Genomic DNA, 22421 nt, shown 5'->3' with positions numbered 1-22421 from the left:
TATGGAATGAATTTGAGAGAAACTGAACATATCGAGTTGATAGGACATGGTTAGGGATGTGGGGGCTGGCTGGTAACAGGGACAGTAAAAGAGAGAGAGCTCCAGCCTGCTAGTTTAACTTGTTAGGAGTAGAGGGCATAATTGAAAATAATGAGATGATGACTGTGATGTGAGCAAGAGCAAATTTACTAAGTGGTTACTATGTATCCATTTTGCAGATAGAAACCTGAAGCTAAAAATAATAAGTAATTTCTCTCTGGTCACATAGTTAGCAAAAGTTGAAGGCAAGTCCTTGTTTTATCCACTCTACGAACTTACCTCTCAGTATTCTAAGAGAAATAATAGTTGGGAAAGAAGGCAATGAAGTCAAAGTGTGTAGAGTTTGAGATACCTGTGGGACATTACATTGGTGATGTTTCCTAAGCAGTGCAAAGTGCAGGTACAGATGTTGAGAGAGATGCCTGGGTTCTAGATGGAGACCATGGTTACCACTGAACAGGTGGTCACTGAAGCTCAGCTTCTGGTTCATGGCCATCAAAACAAGTGACCCTAATGAATTAATCAGCATCATCACCTGCCCCAGACTGGTCACTAATATTACTTTGTACTTGGTTAGTAGTTCAAGGAGTAACAGTACAGTCGTACATATATCTCAGTTGATCCTCATAGCAATTCTATTTTAGGAAGTAAGAAATATATTATTACTAGAGGCCCAGTGCATGAAATCCATGTATGGCTGGGGGGTTCCTCAGCCCGGCCTGCACCCTCTCCAATCCGGGGCCCCTGCGGGATCAGGCCTAAACTGGCAGTCAGACATCCCTCTCACAATCCAGAACTGCTGGCTCCTAACTGCTCGCCTGCCTGCCTGCCCGATCACCCTTAACTGCCTCTGCCTGCCAGCCTGATTGCCCCTAACTGGCCCCCCCCGTCTCACCCTCCCCCCCCCCCCGCTGGCCTGATCATCCCTAACTGTGCTCCCTGATGGCCTGATTGCCCCTAACTGCCCACCCCTGCCAGCCTGATCACCCCTAACCACCTCTGCCTTGGCCCCTGCCACCATGGCTTTGTCTGGAAAGATGTCCAGAAGATGTCTGGTCTAATTAGCATATTACCCTTTTATTAGTATAGACTAGAGGCCCGGTGCACAAAAATTTGTGCACTCGGGGGGGAGGGGAGGTCCCTCAGCCCAGCCTTTGCCCTCTCGCAGTCTGGGACCCCTCAGGGGATGACCACCTGTTGGCTTAGGCCCGCTCCCCTGGGGATTGGGCCTAAGATGGCAATCAGACATCCCTCTGGCAGCCTGGCAGCCCTTGGGGGATGCCCACTTGCCAGCAGGAAGCAGACCTAAGCTGCAGTCGGACATCTTTAGCACTGCTGAGGAGGCAGGAGAGGCTCCCACCACCACCGCTGTACTGGCAGCCATCAGCCTGGCTTGTGGCTAAACAGAGCTCCTCCCATGTGAGAGAGCCCTGACCACCTGGGGGCAGCTCCTGCATTGAGCGTCTGCCCCCTGGTGGTCAGTGTGTGTCATAGTGACCAGTCATTCCCAGTCCTTCTGCTGTTAGGGTCAGTTTGCATATTACCCTTTTATTATATAGGACTAGGGGCCCGGTGCACGAAATTCGTGCACTGGGTGTGGGGTGGGGGGAGTGTCCCTCAGCCCAGCCTGCCCCCTCTCACATACTGGGAGCCCTCAGGCATTGACCCCCATCACCCTCCAATCGCAGGATCGGCCCCTTGCCCAGGCCTGACGCCTCTGACGCCTGGGCAGGGGATCCTCATTTCCCCCCATCACTGGTTCTGCCCCCAGCCCTGGCCTGATGCCTCTGGCCTAGGCATCTAGCCCGGGCAGTGGGGACCTGCAGTGGCAGCGGGGGGCGCCGCGATCACGCAGGCTCCACCCCTGCCCCTGCAGGATGCCTCTGGCTGAGGTGTTTGGCCCGGGCAGCGGGGACCCACAGCTGCAGTGGCCCCGCGATCGTGGGCTCCGCTTTAGGCCCAGACAAGGGGCCCCTAGCTCCTGGGACTGCCAGCTTCGACCGTGCCCAGCTCCCATAGCTGGCTCCACCCCTACTTCCTGCTATCACTGGCCAGGGTGGAAAAGGCGCCTGATTCTCCGATCATGGCTGGGGGGCAGGGCAAAGGCAGCCCCAGGGCCGCCTTTGCCCTGCCCCCCAGCTCTTAGCTCCCCCCTGGGTTTCCGATCACTGTCAATGGCAGGGGGCTTCTTCCTGCTTTCCCTTTCACCTCCTGCATTGTGCCTACATATGCAAATTAACCGCCATCTTGTTGGCAGTTAACTGCCAATCTTAGTTGGCAGTTAATTTGCATATAGCCCTGATTAGCCAATGAAAAGGGTATCATCGTACGCCAATTACCATTTTTCTCTTTTATTAGTGTAGATTCCCACTTTACAGATGATGTGCCCAGCCTAAGATGAACACTATAATAGAAGTTAGTGCCAGGATAGATACTTCTGAGTGCCACTCTCCACTTCTTTGTAATATTTTATCTTACCCAGATTGAATTTTAAAAGAAACAGCTGAGTTTTAAAAGAATTCTGAGTTGGAGAGAAATGGTGAGGATGTGTATTCTGAGAGAGTGGTAACTATGAACAGTTTGTCAGGGACAAATCCCAAACTACTCTCTTCTCCCAGAAAAGCATCCATTTTTGAGCCTGGAGTTAATCTAACGATATTCTACCATGGTGTCACTCTTTACAACTCAAAAAACTTGCAAATCAAAACTCTAAAAGATTAGCAGAGATCTTTGCTTATTAGGTAACTTAATCGTACTTTTGTTTACCAACCAAATGTTGTTACCTTTCCTCCTTTGGGGGACATAGGCTGACAGACTCCTTCGACTGCAGCAAGCGGCAGAATTGTACTTGATGCAGATTGTTGAAAGTCATACCTTTGTGGGCATTGTCGGTTTCAACAGCAAAGGAGAGATCAGAGCCCAGCTACACCAAATTAACAGTGATGACGACCGAAAGCTGCTGGTTTCACATCTGCCTGCCACTGCGTCAGCTGACCCAGAGACCAGCATCTGCTCAGGGCTTAAGAGGGGATTTGAGGTACAGTACCCCAAGTCTGGGATCACTATCACATTCCTTTCCTTCATTTTTTTATCCGATTTGGGGCAATCTGTTACAATGTGTGGTCATACAGCCTCACTATAGGAGAGCAATAATGGCTCATCGTTAAGGTCAGGAACCATGTCTTGTTCACCATTGTATTCCCTGTGCCTAACAAAGTACCTGACATGCAATAGTTGCTTAATAACTGCTTGTTGAAGGGAGGAGTGAATCAATGAAAAGAATGGCCCAGATGGGGAGACTTCAGCATCATCTGGACACTTGCTGAAACTGTCCCTGTCAATTCTGGACTATCCTAGCTGTGGCCAATCTTACCCTTGGGTTTTCCAGTCAAAATCAGCCTATTGGCTCCTGCCTGCAATCATACTAGACTTCAAGCATATACAACTCAAGAACAGAGATATGTTTCAGGAATGTTAGAGTTCATCTAAATTAGCATGAGTTTGGATTCAGCGTCTGGGATGCAGCCATCAATCAAACATCTGGTATCAAGCAAGACACATCAATTGCCATTGTTGCTGTCTATAGGCAAATGCTGCTCAACCTTGGCTTCCCATTGAAATCACTTGGGAATTAAATCCTGATGCCTAGGTCTCATCTCCAGAGAGTCTGATTTAATTGATCAGGGGTGTGGCCTGGCCACTAAAAATGTTAAAGCTCCCCATCTGATTCTAATGTGAGCCATAGCTGAGAACCACTGTTCTAGGGCCCTATTGGTCACTCACTGGCTCTCAAAGGCCAGATCTCACACGGTCAAGTTCCCTCATATCCTCCATGGGGCACTCTATTCTGAACTAGTGGCACATCATGGTGACTGGAACAGAGAGAGTCCCTGAGCACAAGCACACGGGCAAGGGTGTGTAGGATGACAAGTGCTGTGATGGGGTGGTGAGGACTAAATGGGGGTGGGCATGGAGTGCAGGAGCTACAGAGGACCTCAGAGAGGCATAGGCCCACTGGTGGGGAATTTCAGGATGAATTTTTCTCCTCACTAAGACAATTTGAATTACATTTCCTTCCGAATGACCGATACTCCATGTTCAGGTGGCTGAAAAACTGAATGGAAAAGCCTATGGCTCTGTGTTGATATTAGTGACCAGTGGACATGATGAGCATATCAGCAACTGCTTACTCACTGTGCTCAGCAGTGGTTCAACCATTCACACCATTGCCCTGGGTGCATCTGCGGACAAAAACCTGGAGGAACTTTCACACCTTACAGGTAAATATATTCCTAAAAACTTATGTCTTAAAGCATTTCCTTTCAATTTGAATATTCAAAGCACAACAGTAAAACCAGATTATGCCAACAGAATACATGGCTGAATTGAAAAAAATACAAACCACTTTCTTAAGGAAAAATACACACGAATCGTTGCTGAAAGTTGCCTAAATTTTGCTGAATATTTTTTTCCATTTTACTTGGAAGGTGACAATTATACTCATCCAGTGAAAATATTTTTTATAATTTCTTTGTTAAACTAGGCTGAGCATGTATGATCATGGAACTAAAAATATGTTTAAGATGAAATGCACTGACTTCTATGATAAAGACATATTATATTGTAAGCCACATGTCTTTTTCTAAATGAGGCACAGAATAATCTTATCTTACATTCTTATATTCAATAAAAATGGGTATGCTGACTTGAAAACTGAAAGTTAAGTTTTACTGAATTACTTTTTAAAATGTTTTCAAAATGTAAATGTAAATATATAGCAGTATAGGTCATAATTAACCTAGATTATCCAGGAATTATATTTATTATAAGACTAATAAATATGTATTTATTGAGTTTTTACCATGTACAGAGTAGAGTTCTAGACCCTCATATTACATCTGTGGACAGAAGAGACAAAACCATCACTTTCTGCGGCTCACTATGTGATTGTGAGGCCACCATGCAAAGCAAATCAAGCACTGCTCTAGCTCTCCCGAACCAACCCCCTTATGCAAAGAAAAGCTGTTGGAAATGGCCTAAATTTTATTTTTGTATTCTGTTATACATTTTAAGAGGTAACATCCAAATCATGTATTTCAGGAGGTTTAAAGTTCTTTGTTCCAGATAAATCAACCTCCAATAGCATGATTGATGCTTTCAGTAGAATTTCCTCGGGAACTGGAGACATTTTTCAACAATGTATTCAGGTCAGAATCTCCTCAATGTTATACTTACAGCTGGCGGGGGGAGGAGGAGTGGGACAAGGAAAATAGATGAATTGGGTTCATTGCCTCATTCACCTTATTTGAATATGTAATGAGCTTCCTGGCATCACCAGAGCCAGGCTTCATTTCTACCTGATGTCCGTACTTCTCAGCCCTAGGAGTCATTTTCTGTAATTGCTTTTCAAGTTCTATAAGCAGAACTTGCTCCTTCCTCATGGCTCAAAATGCGGGTGAGGATGGGAATGCAGTGGAGGTAAGGCCCAGAAGAAAAATTAAAAATCATGTATTTAGTTTCAGTTCCATAATAACTTTCCATAAATGAGAATCCATTTTACTTTAGCTTATCCAAAAACTTCTTTGAAGTTCCTCTCACATATAAAAAGTATCAACTATTCCATTAAATTCTAAAAATTCCTAAATATCTTTTTAACAACCACAGTTTATTTGATTTTGTTCACAAAAGCATCCTCTAATCAAGCTAATTTTTAAAAGGGCCCAAATTTTTCTTCTAAGTAGTTTAAAGATATTTTGAACATAACTGAACAAAATTGCATCTGCTGTTTCCTCACAGATGGTAAGTGAACCTGCCAACTTAATGGCTTCACAGGAACAATGAAGTCAGTAAATTATTCCTAGAAAAATTTTAACATAATTATATGTACACAGTAGAGGCAATAACCATTATCCCATGATTAGAAGTGTAAAAGGGAGAGGGTGTTTGGGGTTATCTGTAATACTGTCAACAATAAAAAAAAATTTTTTTAAAGAGAAGTGAAGAAAGGTGAATTATAAATGACAATATATATTAGACTATAATTAGCTTTCTGAATGATCTTCCACCTGTGATTTCCTTTTTATTAATCCTATATAATAAAAGGGTAATATGCAAATTGTCCCCTCTACTGGGAGTTCTACTGGAGTTTGACCAGGGGGTGGGGCCAGCCTGCCAACTGCCCATGGCCCTTCCCCCTGACCCTCTCAGCCCTATTGGCCCTGATGGGTGCTGGTTGGCTGGACACCATCTGTGCACGAATTTGTGCACCGGGCCTCTAGTATCAAATAAAAACAAATGTGTTAAAAAGTTATTATTCATATGGCTCAAATCAAACTTATGTTTCCAAATTTGGCCACCTCTCCCCACTTGCTTTTGTCATTAGCCCCACTAGACTGTGAGCAGAAACCACATCTAAGCTCCTCCAAGAGCTCAGGGCCCAGCACAGAATATGGTATAGAGGCCAGCAGTTCACAAACACTTGTTAAACTAATTTTAGCAAATAGTCCACAATGTCTCTGCTGTCATCCACCAAAAAAAGTTTATATGCTTTCCAAGTTTGAGAATTTTACAGTGTTACTAATGTATTTATTGAATAAGTATAATTTTTCAGTTATTTATAAACTTGTATCCATTGTGAATACACAATGATTAAATGCTGTTGTGTGACACTTGTATTAACTGTAACAAAATATTTTATATCTACTATACTTATATAATATACTATATTTTGCTTTGGCAATAAATTTTTACATGAAAAATGATTTATGTAAATATAATACATGTCAGAATTAAGTGATAATTTTTTACTATTCATTTCTGTCACAAAAGAAAAAGATGGAATGATTATGCATACACTAGAAACCTTTATATATATATATATATATATATATATATATATATATATATATATATATGTATTCTTTTGAACAGCTTGAAAGTGTGGGTGAGAATGTTAAACCTCACCATCAATTGAAAAGCACCGTGACTGTGGATAACAGTATGGGCAATGATACTACCTTTCTAGTCACATGGCAGGCTAGTGGGCCCCCTGACATTGAACTGTTTGAACCTAATGGGAGAAAATACTACACACATAATTTTACCATCAATCAAGCTTTGAAGACTGCTCGCCTCTGGATTCCAGGAACTGCTCAGGTAGGTGTTCTGAGCTTGTTCATAATGACAACATTTAGTCAAGTAAAACACTTTCAGTTGAATCACATAATTAAATGCATTGTGTAAAGGAAATCCTATTCTGAGATAGCAAAATTTTACTTTAAATTTATGAGGGCATTTTGTGAATGCTAAAATTTTAAGGGGAACAATTAATGTATGTTCAAAACTTTAACAAAGGAAATTAGTATGTATGCAGTAAAAATAAGTTATTTTTGCTTACTTCTTTCTTTACAAAATCTACATAGACAGACTTGTCTGTGCACTTAGAAAAACCCTCTACTTAGAATCTATATTATGAATACACGCAATACATATTTTTGATCACCTACTGTGTGTTGAGTCTTGTTTTAGGTGCTTCATAATAAAATGCCATGACATGAACAAGAACAGGGTTCTCAGACATACAGGAGGGATATGCAGATGGGATGGGTGTGGGGGTGGGAGAATGCTTCCCGAAGTGAAAATATAAAAATGGAAATATGGAGGATAAAGGGGACATAGGTGTGAATGGCATTCTGAGCAGAGGGAACAGCACACAGGAAGGCTCAGAGAAAAGGAATATGGCTCTTTGTGGAACTACAAGTGGTTCAATATGGATGAGCTACTGAGTAGCATGTAAGATGGGTATTTAGGGGGAGAAAAGTGGAGGGAGTGATGAGACCAGACAGATAAACAGGAGAGCGCTCCGCAAGACAGTAAAGGGAGTAGAAGTTTGAATTCTAAAGGTAAAGGGAAACCACTAAAGGTTCTAAGCAGGGTGGTGAATTGACCACAATTACTCTTGCACTAACTGAATGCAGTCCCCCTCATAACTGGTGGTTCTCCGTCCCCCAGCCTCCCTGCCTCTAGCATTTATCTCTCTATCAGGTGATCCTTCTGAATTGAAGCACTACCCAGGTCAAACCTGCCTCCTATTCAAAAATCTTTGGTGGTCTCAGGATAAAACCCATGTGGTTACTTTTATATACCAAGCCCTTCATATTCTGGCCAAATTTATCTCTTAACCCTTCTCCCAAAATCCTTTGCTCTGTTTCTACTTAACTTTTCTTCAAACTCATCACGTTCGTACACACCTGTGCACAAGGGCCAGGAACACTTTACCTACCTCTCGCTGCCTTTGCCTGACGTCTTAGTCTAGATGAGGTGCCCTATAAGGCTTAAAGGAACACACTTATTACACCCAAAGAGTAGTTTCTGATGTGAAGTTTCCTGCTATGTATCTGTTACTAATTTTATACTTACAATAGAGATAGGTAGGTAGATAGATATAGATGATCTTGATGCCTGAAATGTGGAAAATGGTAAAGCACGTGGCTCTCACAAAGAAGGCTGGGTAAGGTGTGGTGGCATCTTACCTTTCCACACTGAGTCACAGTCACACCCCAACCCACTGTTTCCTCTTTTGTTCCTCCTGCTCGATTGTGTCCCTTCTCCTACTTCCAGGGTTTAAGGAGCAGCAGCGGGAAAGAGAGGAAAAGGAGGATTTATGTACAGTTTAATCAAAAGAACAAATTTCTGCTACATTGCAGTTTAAGCTTTTTTTTCAGACATTATTTTGTATGGCTCCCCGCCCCCGTAGTTTAGACAAGCAAAATAGGATGACATTTAGTAATATTTTTATAAGGTACTGAACAAAGCTGTTATAGAGTCCTGACCAATTAAAAAGAGCATTCCTTTTCTTCATCCCTAATAGTGTATGTGAGATTTGTGGGAAGTGGAGGAAAGGGCAGATACTATTGCCTTTAGGAAAGGTTATCCACCTAAATCACAATTGTCTGCTTAACTTACCGTAATTTCCTCCCTTACATAAAAGGAATAAAAACATTGACTATCCTTTCGGATGAAGGGGCTCAGATTAGTATTTGCAAAGTACTTTAAAGCTTTGAAACACTGTTATCATCTTCTAAAATGTGACTCAAGATGTGTTCTCCACAGATAAATTCAGGTTATAATTCCTTAAAGAGGTGCCGAGTAATGTAAATGGGTTGTGCTGTGAGAGCCATGTAAATACTGAATTTTAAGCAATATTACTATTCCTGACATTCTTTTGTGGTATTTTAGAAAATGCAACATCAATAAGATAAGAACAAAAACTCTAGGCACCTAGATTTATGGTTTAAAATGAAGGGTTTACCTTTTTCTTCACACCTGACAAAGCAGAACCCCTTTGTTTTGCAGCCCGGACCCTGGACTTATGCACTGAACAATACCCACCATTCTCTTCAGTCCTTGAAAGTGACAGTGACCTCTCGTGCCTCCCACTCGGCTGAGCCTCCTGCTACTGTGGAGGCCTTTGTAGAAAAAGACAGCACCTCTTTTCCCCACCCCGTGATGATCTATGCCAATGTGAGGAAGGGGTTTTACCCCATCCTCAACGCCACTGTAACTGCTACTATTGAGCCAGAGACTGAAGAGCCCGTTACGCTGAAACTTCTTGATGATGGAGCAGGTAACAAGCAATGTCATGTCCTTTTTCATGTGCTCAGGAGCTGCTGTGATGCTGCAGCATCCTGATCAAGCTCATCTTTAATATTCTTTCAGTTCAATCATTTTGCTCACCAAGTCTTGTGAGGTTCTCAAATTCTCATTGCATCACTGATACACAAGTCGCTACAGGTTACAGGTGCACAAGGAAAGCGAACGTGAACTTGGAAAAGAGAGTATCCATGAAGCTCTGCAGTGTCTGTGCGTGAGCAAACTGGTGGGAGAGTCGCTAGGTCTTGGCTTCCACCTGCCCAGTGACGCTGGCCACACTCAGTGAGGCCACACGGGAGCAGGTCCTGTGCTCCTGTGACAGGCCCACATTCCCCCAAGACTCACCAGCTTCACTGTTCACTGAACTCATCAGACTGAGCAATTAAAAGAGCAAATGGAAACCCAAGAAGGGGGATGCAATGACAGTGAACCCGTTTTTCTCTCCTTGAACATAAAATTGCCATTTGAACTTGTGACCCACAAGATTACCCTGGACTTTCTTTAGCCAAGTAGCCGGGTCAATAAGAGGGCACGGCCAGTGCCTTTTGCACGTGTGATTTGGTCACAAGAAGGCCAAGCCAGCAAGCCTAGTGGAACCCAGATGGAGATTTTGCCACTGCTGGGAAAATACAGTAAAGCAAACAAAACCCGCCGTTAAAGCACTCACTCCGCACCGGGAGAGTCCAGAGCTTCCTCCTCACACGCAGACGGCAGGACGTCCAGCTGGCAAAGGGCAGATCTGGGGCTCTTCCTGATGAACTTTTCTGACCTCCAAAAACAAACTCCTTGGCTGTTTTATCTTTCTTGTTCTGGTTTTGTTTTTTTCCTAAAAACTAAATTCTCAGAATGACAGTGGGCCTCAAAGTCTATGTTAGCAACCCCAAGTGTATGATCTACTGATAAAATCATTTTCCTTCCCTCTATTGTTTCAGAGAAAACCCATTAATATGTTGCCATGGCAATCTTGTATGCCATTTATGAAACAAACATTCATTTAAAGGATTTTAGTTCAAGTCTACCTCAGAGGGATACCAGAGAAGTCCTCTTGTTTTGTCCATTGGAATGGATCCGAAGGACCTTGCATGCCCTTGATTGCTTACCCTTGGCCACACCTTTCATTTTTTGTATGGAGTCCAAAACTGCACTTTGCAGAATGTTCCCACTTTGCCCAGCCTGCAGGCTGGCCTCCAGGAGAACGTTATCTTATGAAATATCACTTGAATAGACTCAATAGGCTTTAATATTTATTCCCTGGAACCATTTTATTTGATGTCTAAATTTATACTCTAATGAAAGAAACAATGAAAAAAGATTGTGTAGGCATTAAAGTGTCAATTTAGATTTTTTTTCCTTAGCACTCATGTATTGTCTAATACTTATTTTTATATTGGAAGTGGTATTTATCTGCTAAATAAAATCGATAAATAAGCCACAGCTTAGAGAAATTTTCCATTATCATTTCTCAACAATGATAGACCTTATTCAGCATTAAATCACTAGTCAGTACACAAAACAATTTCTAAACCTACTATGATCATAAGTTGCTCAGCACTTTTTATTTTAATTAAAAATATTCTTCCTTTTCTCGTGCTGAGGAGCAGCCCGTCCTCTGCCATAGGGACTCTAGGACACCCACTTTAGTGAAGATGCAAAGCCAGAGGGCAGGCTGGGTGTGGGGTATGGGAACAGGATAAGCTGCTTGACCAGGGAATGTGATCTGCACTTGGGCTGAGCTGTACCTCCCTGCTGCCCTGCACTCTAAGCCTTCCTGCCATTCAGTCCTGGACTTGGTTTGGAACTGAACTGCTCCCTAAGGTTCCATACAAAAGGAGAAAAGTCGAGCGCGGGCCAAGCTTTCAGCATGTCTCCTGAAGCAAGGCAGCACTGGGTGGAACCAAACCCTGTCAAACGCCAAGTCAGTGAGCCCCTTCCAATCAGAACAGCGGTTCCATGTACCCTCTAATGAAAAAGTTAAATGATCTCACCCTTTCCTTTTAAAAATCAACTACAAGTATTTTTTTCAATCAGGAACATTTTTTTTTAATCAGGGCTTCAAGGATATTCATAAACTCCTTGAAATTATGTGAAAATATGCATATGTGCATGCATATTAATTTCCTGGGAACAGTCATTTTTATCTTAAAAGGATCTATGACTGTAAACAAACTTTAAACTATGCTTGGTTTCTGTGGGAAACTAGTATTACTCAGAGATAGGAAGGAGAGCTCTAAAGGTGATAATTAAATGCTTTCTTAGCGCTGAAGCAGGTACAACTCATTTACCTTTAGAAAATAATTTTTCATAGGTTAAGGAACCACAGGGAGAAATTATGGAGCCATTAGATTTTTAATCACCTGGTAATATCAAAAATAGTTATGACCATTACTATGGTCATAAGGGGAGTGAATCATTTCTTTTTTTAAACATATTTTTATTGATTTCAGAGGAGAAGGGAGAGGGAGAAAAAGAGATAGAAACATTAAGGATGAGAGAGAATCATTGATCAGGGCTGCCTGTTGTACGCCCCCCCACCCCCTGACCCCTCCTCCCTCCCCTCCTCCTCCACTCCACTGGGGATCGAGTCCACAACCTGGACATGTGCCCTTGACCCAAATCGTTCAGTCCGCAGGCCAACGCTCTATCCATTGAGCCAACCACTAAGGCATGACTCTTATTTCTTAATGATTTAATTTAATATTAGTATTCAGCTGTGATGACATGTTGACATTGAGTTTTTTTATATACCTACAGGTGCTGATGTTATAAAAAATGATGGAATTTACTCGAGGTATTTTTTCTCCTTTGCTGTAAATGGTAGATATAGCTTGAAAGTTCATGTCAATCACTCTCCCAGCATAAGCGCCCCAGGCCTCCACTCCTTTCCAGGGAGTCATGCTATGTATGTACCAGGTTACATAACCAATGGTAAGAATCATTAGCACTGCTATTTGAGTAACATCATGTAATATGTATATAACTGATGAGTGTGTGTGTGTGTGTGTGTGTGTGTGTTTGAGAGAGGAGAGGAAAAGAAGTGAAAGAAAAAGAGAGATGGAATTTCAAAACTTTATACTTAAGTCAGTGCATAAGTTGTTGACTATCTCTTTACTCTTCAAAGATTCATGGTAGTAGATTACAGGAAGGGAATAGATGTCTCCTACCTCCATTTTAGTCATTATTTTGGCTCCTTCTTGTGACTATTTCGTCAGAATTACTAACAGATAAAGAGATTTATTGAGTTTTCTCAGTTCCAGCTCCTGCATTTCCTCTACAGCAGTTTAGGCAAGAGAAAGAGGCACTTAGTAGTTAGCAGTTAGAAGAGGGAAGCAAATAACCCAAACAATCCACACAGGAAATGAGTTCCTGAAAAAACAAGAGTTTGGATATTACAAATAACTGAGTGCTTCCTGAAGATGCTACATCTTCCTTCAAGATAAAAGGGCCAAATAAATAGAAGATCCACATCTTTTCAACACCATTATTATAGTTCCTGATAGGAAACAGTGAATAAAGTATAACAAACAGAAATATACTACATTATTTTATAAAATAAATCTCAGAAACATTTCTAAGTGCTTTTATTTTCAAAACTGCAGAATGTTTACGAACACTTTTCACGTATTTTATCAGCTGTAATGAATTATTTTGTATCTAAATATAATACTTCATTTCTAAATAGATATTCCCTCTTTCATTGATGAATCAAAGATATTTGAAGGCCTACCAGGTGACAGGTTCAGTCCTAGGATCTTGGGATAGCAGGTAGAATGAGACTTGATTCCACTCAAGGAGTTTACAGGTTACTGACTGGTCTGAGAATCTTTTAAAAACTCATACTCTGACAGGATAAAAATATCATCATCTCGCATACAGTGAGATTAGAAATGTAATATTCAACTGTGTTTTTATCTGTGTCCTTCATAGGGGCCCTTAATAGCCTAGAAAGGAAAGTTAGGTTTCCCTCGGCATGCCTGCCATACACAATATTCACTTTATCAGCTAATTTTCAGATGATGACCTTGAGCACACACTTCACTGAAAAGTGAAAGCTGCTGTTTACACCACCAAATCTCCAGACACAATAGCATCTACTCCTTTCCTCCTCCCCCAGGGCTGGCTCTGCCTCGTGTGTGCGCCCCTCATCCCTCGAAGCAGCAGACAAGCATGATGTATTACTTCCCGTATTAAAATATTTTTTGTTGGTCCCTCTTCAGCTACTTCCCACCTTTCTAGTCCCCATCGTCAGGTTCCTTGAAGTAAACCTGCTGTCTATACTTCCTCACCTCCCATTTACTACTCTGTTCACTGCAACGACTTCATTCAAATCACTCTCCTATTCAAATCACTCCACTGGACTAGCTCTGGCCCTAGTCACCAATAACCTCCCTACTGGTAAATACGAAGGACACAGTTCAGTCCTCTTTTTACCTGATTTTAGCAGTATCTGACACAACTGATTGATTTCTCCTTTGTCATTTCCTTGTTTCTCTGATAGGACCCTCTCTTGATTACCTCTTATGCTCCTGAATTCTTTGCTGTGTGACTTTGAAAGGCAAGTTACTTAGCTTCTGTGTACTTCAGTTTCATCATTGGTAAAAATGGGGGTAATAATTATACCCTCCTCATAGCATTGCTGGGAAAATTAAATATTTGATACACATCAGATACTTAGAAAAGTGCCTGGCACATGGTAAGCCAGGCACTCAATAAATGCAATTTATCATTATAGTTGAAATTGTTATTAGATAACCTCATTAATCCATATAGCTTTAATAATATCTATAAGACTCTAACTTCCAAATTCATAACTTCTAAATTATTAAATCCAGCTAAAACCTCTTTGGGAGATTAAAATCCGTCTCTTACTGACTGACATTTCGATGAGATGTTTTCCAGGAATCACAAACCTTGTAAAACTTACAGTTTTAGTCTCCTTCACTTTAGCCTGCTTCTCCTCCCAAGTAGCTCACTCTTTTTGTTGTTTTGTTAATCCTCACCCGAGGGTATTTTTCCCTTTGATTTTTTTAAAAGAGAGAATAGAAAGGAGGGAGGTGGGAAGGGGGGAGAGAGAGAGAAACATAGATGTGAGAGAGACACACCGATGGTTATCTCCCACACATGCCCCTACCAGAGTCGGGGATTGAACCTGCAACCCAGGTATAGGCCCCAAACTGAGTCAAACCTGCAACCCTTGGTGTGTGGGCCAACTCTGCAACCACTGAGCAACGCTGGCCAGGGCCCAAGTAACTCACTTTAAAAAATTGGGAGGTACTTTTTGTTGTTGTTGTTCACCAATTTTCTCTTTTGAAAGATTCAAATTTACCACAGCTTTTGCTGATTTCATCTCCAAAATACACCTCAAACTGCCTACTTCTTGCCTCCTCTCCACTGCTCTCGCCCAGCCCAACCGGCCATCTTTTCTAGTCTGGACTGTCGGCAATGGCTATCTCAGTGGCCTCTTTACTTGCTGTGCTTGAATCCATTCTCCACCGAGAGCAGCCAGAGGGACCTGTTAGACTCTCAACCTTCCTAATGCCGTGACCCTTTAATCCAGTTCCTCATGTTGTGGTGACCCCCAACCATAAAATTATTTACGTTGCTACTTCATAACTGTAATTTTGCTACTGTTATGAATAGTAATGTAAATATCTGATATGCAGGATGTATTTTCATTGTTCGCGATCCACAGGTTGAGAACCGCTGTGTTAGAGGACACCTGTGATCATGTTACTGCTCTGCTTCTGCAGCATGAAAGACTAAACTCTAAAACCACTACATGGCCCGCAAGGTCCTGCATGAACTTTTCTCCTGTCTCATGTCAACCTACTATCCTCCTCACCTTAATTAAGTTTTTCTAATCTGCATATCTCTTCTTCACTTCAAACTTTTATACAACCTCTTCCCTCAGCCTAGGATATTCTTACCTCCACTCTTTACCCAGCTGACACATACTCATACTTTAGGAAGCCTTTAAACATAACTTCCTTGATAACATTGTAAATTATATACTTTTTTTAAAATTTTATTTTATAGTACCCTGCCTTTTTTCCTTCTTACATTTATCACAATTTGTAAATATATGTTTACTAATATGACAATAAATTCCATATGGTCCTGTTTTGTCCATGATTACTGGCACAGGATATGCCCTCAAAACAGTTATTGAATGAATGAATAGATGAATGAATGAATTGTGGACTAAACAAACTCAGTTGTTCTAAAAATGTAGTAAAGAAAAAAAGTTTTACAATATCAACAATCTGTCAAAAACAAGCTATTCAGGAGGTTGAAATTTGTTGTTCTGTCTATTCTTTTCTTCGGTGTCCCAGGTAATATTCAGATGAATGTCCCAAGAAAATCACTGGGCAGGAGTGAGGAGGAGCAAAAGTGGGGCTTTAGCCGAACGAGCTCGGGGGGCTCCTTTTCCGTGCTGGGAGTTCCCACTGGCCCCCACCCTGACGCGCTTCCACCATGCAGAATCCTCGACCTGGAAGCTGTGCAGCTGGAGGAGGAGGTGACTTTATCCTGGACAGCGCCTGGAGAAGACTTCGATCGGGGCCAGGGTAGGTTTCATTACCTATTTTTCTACCAAGAGGCATTTCTAATCATTATATCAGGTGTTCATTGAATAAGAATAACTCTGGGAGTTTAGAGTTGACAAGGTGACAGGGGGTTGTCATGAAAAACTTTTTATTGCGAAGGCTTCATATCATGAAGTCCAGGAATGAGCGTGTGCCAGCTCCCCCAGGATTGAAGAGGCCTTCGTACACTGGCCAGCACTAATCAGACAGAAACCTTGACTGGAAACATGAATACCACATGCAATGGTGGTCTTTGCAGCAGAAACAGATTCTGTATCACAGCATAGACTGCAGGAAATTCATTTTCTGAAGATTGGATAGTGACTACTTGTTCAGATTTAGAAGATGGGTTTAAGACAATAATTTCCATAAGTCATGTAAAGTTGGCACATTTTCCTCTCCCACTTCTGGCCATCGTTTTGTTGGGAAGGCTGGGACCAGTTCCCTGGCTCAGGGCTTTCTTACCATTGCTTGGGCGAATGTTGATGAAGTTCCTTTTTAACTTTCCAGCATTCAGGCTCCCACCTACCTCATCTTTTGATCTCCATGGTAATTCAACAGAATAACTTTTCTCAAAGAAAATCTTCCCAATCATTTTGCCGTCACACACACAAAAAAGGTTATCATTGATTACACATTAAATGGTTTATTTCCTGATGCTTCTGGAAGCCTAGAGGAGCCAATTTTATTGACTGCTGGTGTTTTGTTTTGTTTTGTTCAATATCTGACAATGATAGCGACCACCTTGAACCTTTGCCAGTCTTGCTTCCAACTTTGACCATCTTTCTTTGGCTTATAAGTCTCAGTTTACTACACTGTTGAAAAGTCTCAATTACAAATAATTCTGTGCCACTGAGAAAAAGTCAATATTGTAGGTTTATCCTCTATTCTTTTATCAAAATCTCTGTTCTTGCCAGAGAAGAAAGGAGTGAAACTGTGGGATGGACATGCCCCTTACATAGTGGAAACAGCTGTAACTTAGATGTAAGGGGAAAAAATCATTCCCACTCTGACCTTAGGTTTGGCTGTTTCCTCTTTGGCAGGTTGCTTAAATTCTATTGGCCTCGGTTTCCTTATATGGAAAAGAGGACTAAAGCTCTCTATTTCATAAGACATTGTGTATAAGAAATGAAATGATACATATGAAATCAGAAAAGGAAGAGAAGGTGTGCCCAGTAAGTTCCCTGGGCTACTAGTTTGCATTGCTAGAAACTTCTCTAGTGTCTTATTCGGCATAAGGGCCACAAACACTCAATCCCATTTCTATTTAAAGATAAGAGTGAGCCCAGCTGGTGTGGCTTAGTGGTTGAGCATCAACCTCTGAATCAGTAGGTCATGGTTCAATGCCCAGTCAGGGCACATGCTCAGGTCGTGGGCTAGATACCCAGTGTGGGGCATGCAGGAGGCAGCCAATCAGTGATTCTTTCTTATCATTGATGTGTCTATCTCTCTCTCCCTCTCCCTTCCTCTTTGAAATCAATGAAAATATATTAAAAAACAAATAAAAAAAGGGAAGAGTGATGCCTGCTATCTAGTATTTCCCCTTTTTCTCACTGCCCTCAGAAGCATGGTAGTGTGTCAAAAGAGACAAACAGGAGCTCAGACTCCCATTACTTCTAGGAACCATTTTTTTCAAAACCCCCAATAGTTTCGACTACACCACTGTTAAAAGAGAAGAAAGTGAAGATGAGGAGTTATTGGTTTTTAATGGCTTGAAAAGAATAACTACAACCAAATGGGACCTTAGTATATAATTGATATCATAATGGACATTAGAAGGGAATAGAGAGAACTTTTCTCCAATAGAGAAACCTTATTGATGAACATGATGATTCAAACTTGTTACACAAAACTTCAGAACACAAAAAATACCTGGGGGGAATGGCTGGATTAAGTCGCTGAGATCACTCAGCTATAACTGATTTAGCAATCAGCAATGCTAAACTTAACCAACTAGCCATGAATAAACCAACTAGCAAGAAGGTAAACGTTTAACTCATAAATATGTGCTTTTGTCACCTCTCTTTTTTCACAAATTGTTGGCTAGTAATTTTTTGGTATATATTGGACATGTGGTTTCAAATTAGACTCTGGAATCCGATATTCTTCTGAAGAGTTTTGCAATTTTTCTAACTTGGCAAGACTCATACTCCAAACTCCGTATCTCCCCTGTGGTGGGCATTAGCATAAAACTCTGCTCAATTCTCAGCTTCCAGCTATTGCTTTTCCCTTGAGCCCTTGATGTTTCGCCCACACATGCATAATAATGAGTCTTCAAATGATCTGAGAGAATATTTTGAACTCGTCCTTCTGGGCCTCCTTCCATTTTCAAACAGTCTGGTCATCCCATACTTGGTTCTCTCACTTCTTAGCCCAATAAGATAGTGGCTTATTGTATCAGTGTCAGTTGTATGTGCTGAAGTGGTAAGTGCCCTCAGAAGAAAAGCTACATAAATATAAATCATTTCCAGTCTGGTTCCCTTCTTTTAAAGGTTATCCTTCCTCTGGTTTCTATCTGCTTTTTATCCAAGTCCAGTGCTTCAATAGATTTTTTCCTTTCTTCAGAGTTCATGCCTGTTATCTGCTGGAGAGTTAGTCTAAGAGAAGCTGTTAGGTTAGGTGGGTCAGGAGGCGGCGCAAGAAATAGAGAGTCCAGTGAATCAGAAAAGAAAGGAAAGGAAAAGGTTTATTTCTGCGTCCCCGGAGTCCCACGTACCCCAAGGACAGGGCACGTGGATTCACACCAACAGGGAGGGGGGCACTTTTTTTATACTGCGATTGGGTGAGGGGCGGGGACATGAGCTGAGGAATTCTCTGCCACAGGGAATGGGCAGGGGTATTCAGAAAGAAGTCAGTATCTGTGTGGGGGTATGTGGATTAAGGGAGAAGAAGCTGGTATCTGTGTCTGGCACGTTGATCTGTTAGAAATTCCAGGGGGAGTCTATTATCTCATCACATGTCTGCATGTATCTGATCCTGGGCTCTCCAACTTAACAGAAGCCACTCAGCTATTACCAGAATTAAGCTTTACATTTGATTTAAGTCGTAAATATTTTTGTGACTTAACATTTATGTTTATATTTTGCTTAAGAGGTGGGAATTTTTCCCCATGCAGAAGTTTTTCATTTTATATACTCAAATTTATCAATTTTTGTTTATGTCTTCTGAATTTTGAATTTTAATTAGAAGAGACTCTCGCATTTCAAGATTAACTGGCATTCATCCATGTCATCTACTAAATACTTAATATTTTTATTTTTTACATCAAATTTTTTGATCACTTCAGAATTTATCCTGAAAAAAAAAAGTTTGTAGTATAGGTCACATTGTTTTTCCAGCTTTTTTACCCAATTATCACACCACCATTATCAAGAAATTTGTATTTCCCCCATTAATGAATTCTATCTCTATTATTTATATACTAAATTCCTGAATGGATTTGGCCTGTTTTTGGTATGTCTAGTCATGTACGAGTACTGCAATTTTTTAGCTATTAAAGCATTATAGTGTTTTTATATATGATAAGGTTAGTCCTTCAACATTGCTATTTTTTAGACTTCATATGGCCAATCTTGATTATTTATTTTCCATTTAAACTTTGCAAGAAGCTTGTTAAAATAGAAACTTGAGGCACTATTAATAGAATCCTATAAAATTCAAAAAAAAGAGAAAACTATCTTTATTATGCTGAATCTTACTATTCAAAAACAATGTCTTTCCTCTTGTTTAGGTTTTAATATTAGTTCTTAGATAATGCATTAAAGTTCTGTTCATGTGTATATTTCTTGTTATGTTTGTTCTTAGCTATTTTGACTTTTTGTTGCTATTCTCATTAGTCATTTGTACCAAATTAAAAAAGCTACTCAGAATGACCTCACCTTCCCATTTATATTTTTAATTTCAGCTAACAGCTATGAAATAAGAATGAGTAAAAGTCTACAGAATATTCAAGATGATTTTAACAATGCCATTTTAGTGAATACCTCAAAGCTAAATCCCCAACCAGCTGGCACCAAGGAGATATTTACATTTTCACCAAAGCTTTTCACAAATGGACCTGAACATCAACCTGATGGAGAGACACAAGAAAGCCACAGAATTTATGTGGCAATACGGACAATAGATAAGAACTCCTTAAAATCTGCAGTATCTAATATTGCTCAGGCATCATTGTTCATTCTTCCAAATTCTGCTCCTGTACTTGCCAGAGATGATCTTATATTGAAAGGAGTTTTAATAGCAATGGGTTTGATAGGAATCATTTGCCTCACTATAGTTGTAACACATTGTATTTTAAACAAGAAAAGGAGAGCAGACAGAAAAGAAAATGGAATAGAATTACTATGAACAAAATTACCTTGGTTCTTAAATGCAAAACCCATGCCCTTTGCACTTTACAAAAACATACCAATAAAAACAAATGAACATCAAAACTGTTAAAAGTGCTTTGAATTTTGCATACTACAGATCATGTTTTTACATAATAAAAAGACAAAAACTTTTATAACCCTCATTTTGAGGGTAAAGTAGAAAGCCCTTACATTTAGGCTATGAATAAAATAATAAAAATTATTTTCCAAGATAATTCTTTAAAGACAAACAAGGCAAGGTCAAAGTTGAATCAGAGTCAAGAAAAGCTCATTTTATTGAAGAGAAAAAAATAGCCCAAAGTAGAGAAGAGGATGTCTGAATGATATAAGCAATTGTTTAGTTACTTTAATTTTTTTCATTCTCTCTATCTCTTCAGAACAGATTGCTTGTTTATGACTAAAGATCAATGTGCATTTTATATATGGTGCCTCTTGTAAAATTCTTTACCTCTAGCCATTTGGTTAGCTATACCACAGATCACTGTGAAAATTAACCTTAAAATGTGGGTATTATCCTTTTCCCCTGACCCTGGTTTTGTAACAGAGGTCTGTTGAATTTATTGTTTCTCAGTTTTTACTCTCATCAAAGTAGCTTTCCAAGTTATTGTCTTAGGTGTTATTTGAAGCAAATGGTTATAATTTTCATAAGGCTTTAAGTAAAAAATAAAAGACATAGTTCTAAACTTATTTTAATACATACATAGGCTACATAGTTTCATTCAATTTCAACCCAAGAAGAGGTCACAGGAGAAAGGCCTTTAGAAATGATTAACTGATTCTGTTTTTTGTTTAACTAAGACTCCAGGAATCCTTTCTTAATCAGGGGTTATTTATATTGATCAAGGGAATGGGGAACAAACTGAGAGAGGGAAGCATAAGTCAGAAGGAATTAAAAATCATCTTTCATCTAATCTTATTTCTCTTATTTTTAAAGAAAGATTATTGAGCAATAGAATCACTTGCCGTATATATTAAAGAACTGGAAACTTTATTGGGTAAATACAAACAACAATGTAGAATGGATGTTATACAATCAGGACCAAATAAAAGAAAAAATTAGGTTAAGTTTTGGGGATGGGGGAAGAAATTGTGGTGAATTGGGACAAGAAAAAGCAACAGAGGGTGAAGCCTTGAGTAAGAGCCTCAGAGCAGCACAGGGGGAAAAAACAACCAACAAATCTCTCTACCTAAGCTGCCTCCTTGCAGTTCATACTACACCCCAGGTCCGGCCTATCACATTCTAAGCCCATAGTGCCTAAATTCTTGCAGATGGGAGAGTTTCAAGTACTCACTTGGCAGTCAGTCTCTCCTCCCTCTAATGCCTGTTAACTTGGGATTTGCTTCCCTGTAATTTCAATAGGCTGGTAAAATATTGAGATGGGGAGTGGTAGGTTTTTGTGGGGTTTTTAAAATATATTTTATTGATTTTTTACAGAGAGGAAGGGAGAGGGATAGAGAGTTAGAAACATCGATGACAAAGAAACATCGATCAGCTGCCTCCTGCACTCTCCCTACTGGGGATGTGCCCGCAACCAAAGGTACATGCCCTTGACTGGAATCAAACCCAGGACCCTTCAGTCCGCAGGCCGACGCTCTATCCACTGAGCCAAACCAGTCAGGGCAGGGGTGGTAGGTTTTATGTCCCCAAATGTTTTCCTTATTTCACAGAGAGGGAAATGGAGGCTAAAGTGAGTAAACCAAAATATTGTGCTGGTTAATGGCAGAGCCATATAGGAGTACTGTCAGGTTCTCATACTGCTCCTTCACTCCTGTATATAAG

The 22421-nt window shown here is 40.6% G+C and overlaps 1 protein-coding gene across 1 annotated transcript in view; it reads left to right on the top strand.

The window, feature by feature from the left end:
* LOC132229734 (calcium-activated chloride channel regulator 2-like) overlaps nucleotides 1-21996 on the top strand; it is a 42928-nt gene extending 20932 nt beyond the window's left edge. Inside the window, exons 7-14 of the mRNA XM_059686219.1 lie at nucleotides 2846-3076; nucleotides 4142-4319; nucleotides 5140-5246; nucleotides 6970-7194; nucleotides 9394-9664; nucleotides 12442-12615; nucleotides 16020-16253; nucleotides 20176-21996. Of these exons, the coding sequence (XP_059542202.1) occupies nucleotides 2846-3076; nucleotides 4142-4319; nucleotides 5140-5246; nucleotides 6970-7194; nucleotides 9394-9664; nucleotides 12442-12615; nucleotides 16020-16253; nucleotides 20176-20618 (1863 nt within the window). The 3' untranslated portion in view covers nucleotides 20619-21996. The remainder of the gene's footprint in view (nucleotides 1-2845; nucleotides 3077-4141; nucleotides 4320-5139; nucleotides 5247-6969; nucleotides 7195-9393; nucleotides 9665-12441; nucleotides 12616-16019; nucleotides 16254-20175) is intronic.
* Nucleotides 21997-22421: the final 425 nt, after the last annotated feature.

The sequence above is a fragment of the Myotis daubentonii genome, chromosome 3 (genome assembly GCF_963259705.1).
Source record: "Myotis daubentonii chromosome 3, mMyoDau2.1, whole genome shotgun sequence".
NCBI classification, from domain to species: domain Eukaryota; kingdom Metazoa; phylum Chordata; class Mammalia; order Chiroptera; family Vespertilionidae; genus Myotis; species Myotis daubentonii.
Note: the sequence above shows the minus strand (reverse complement) of the source record. Positions and strands in the feature narration are given on the sequence as shown.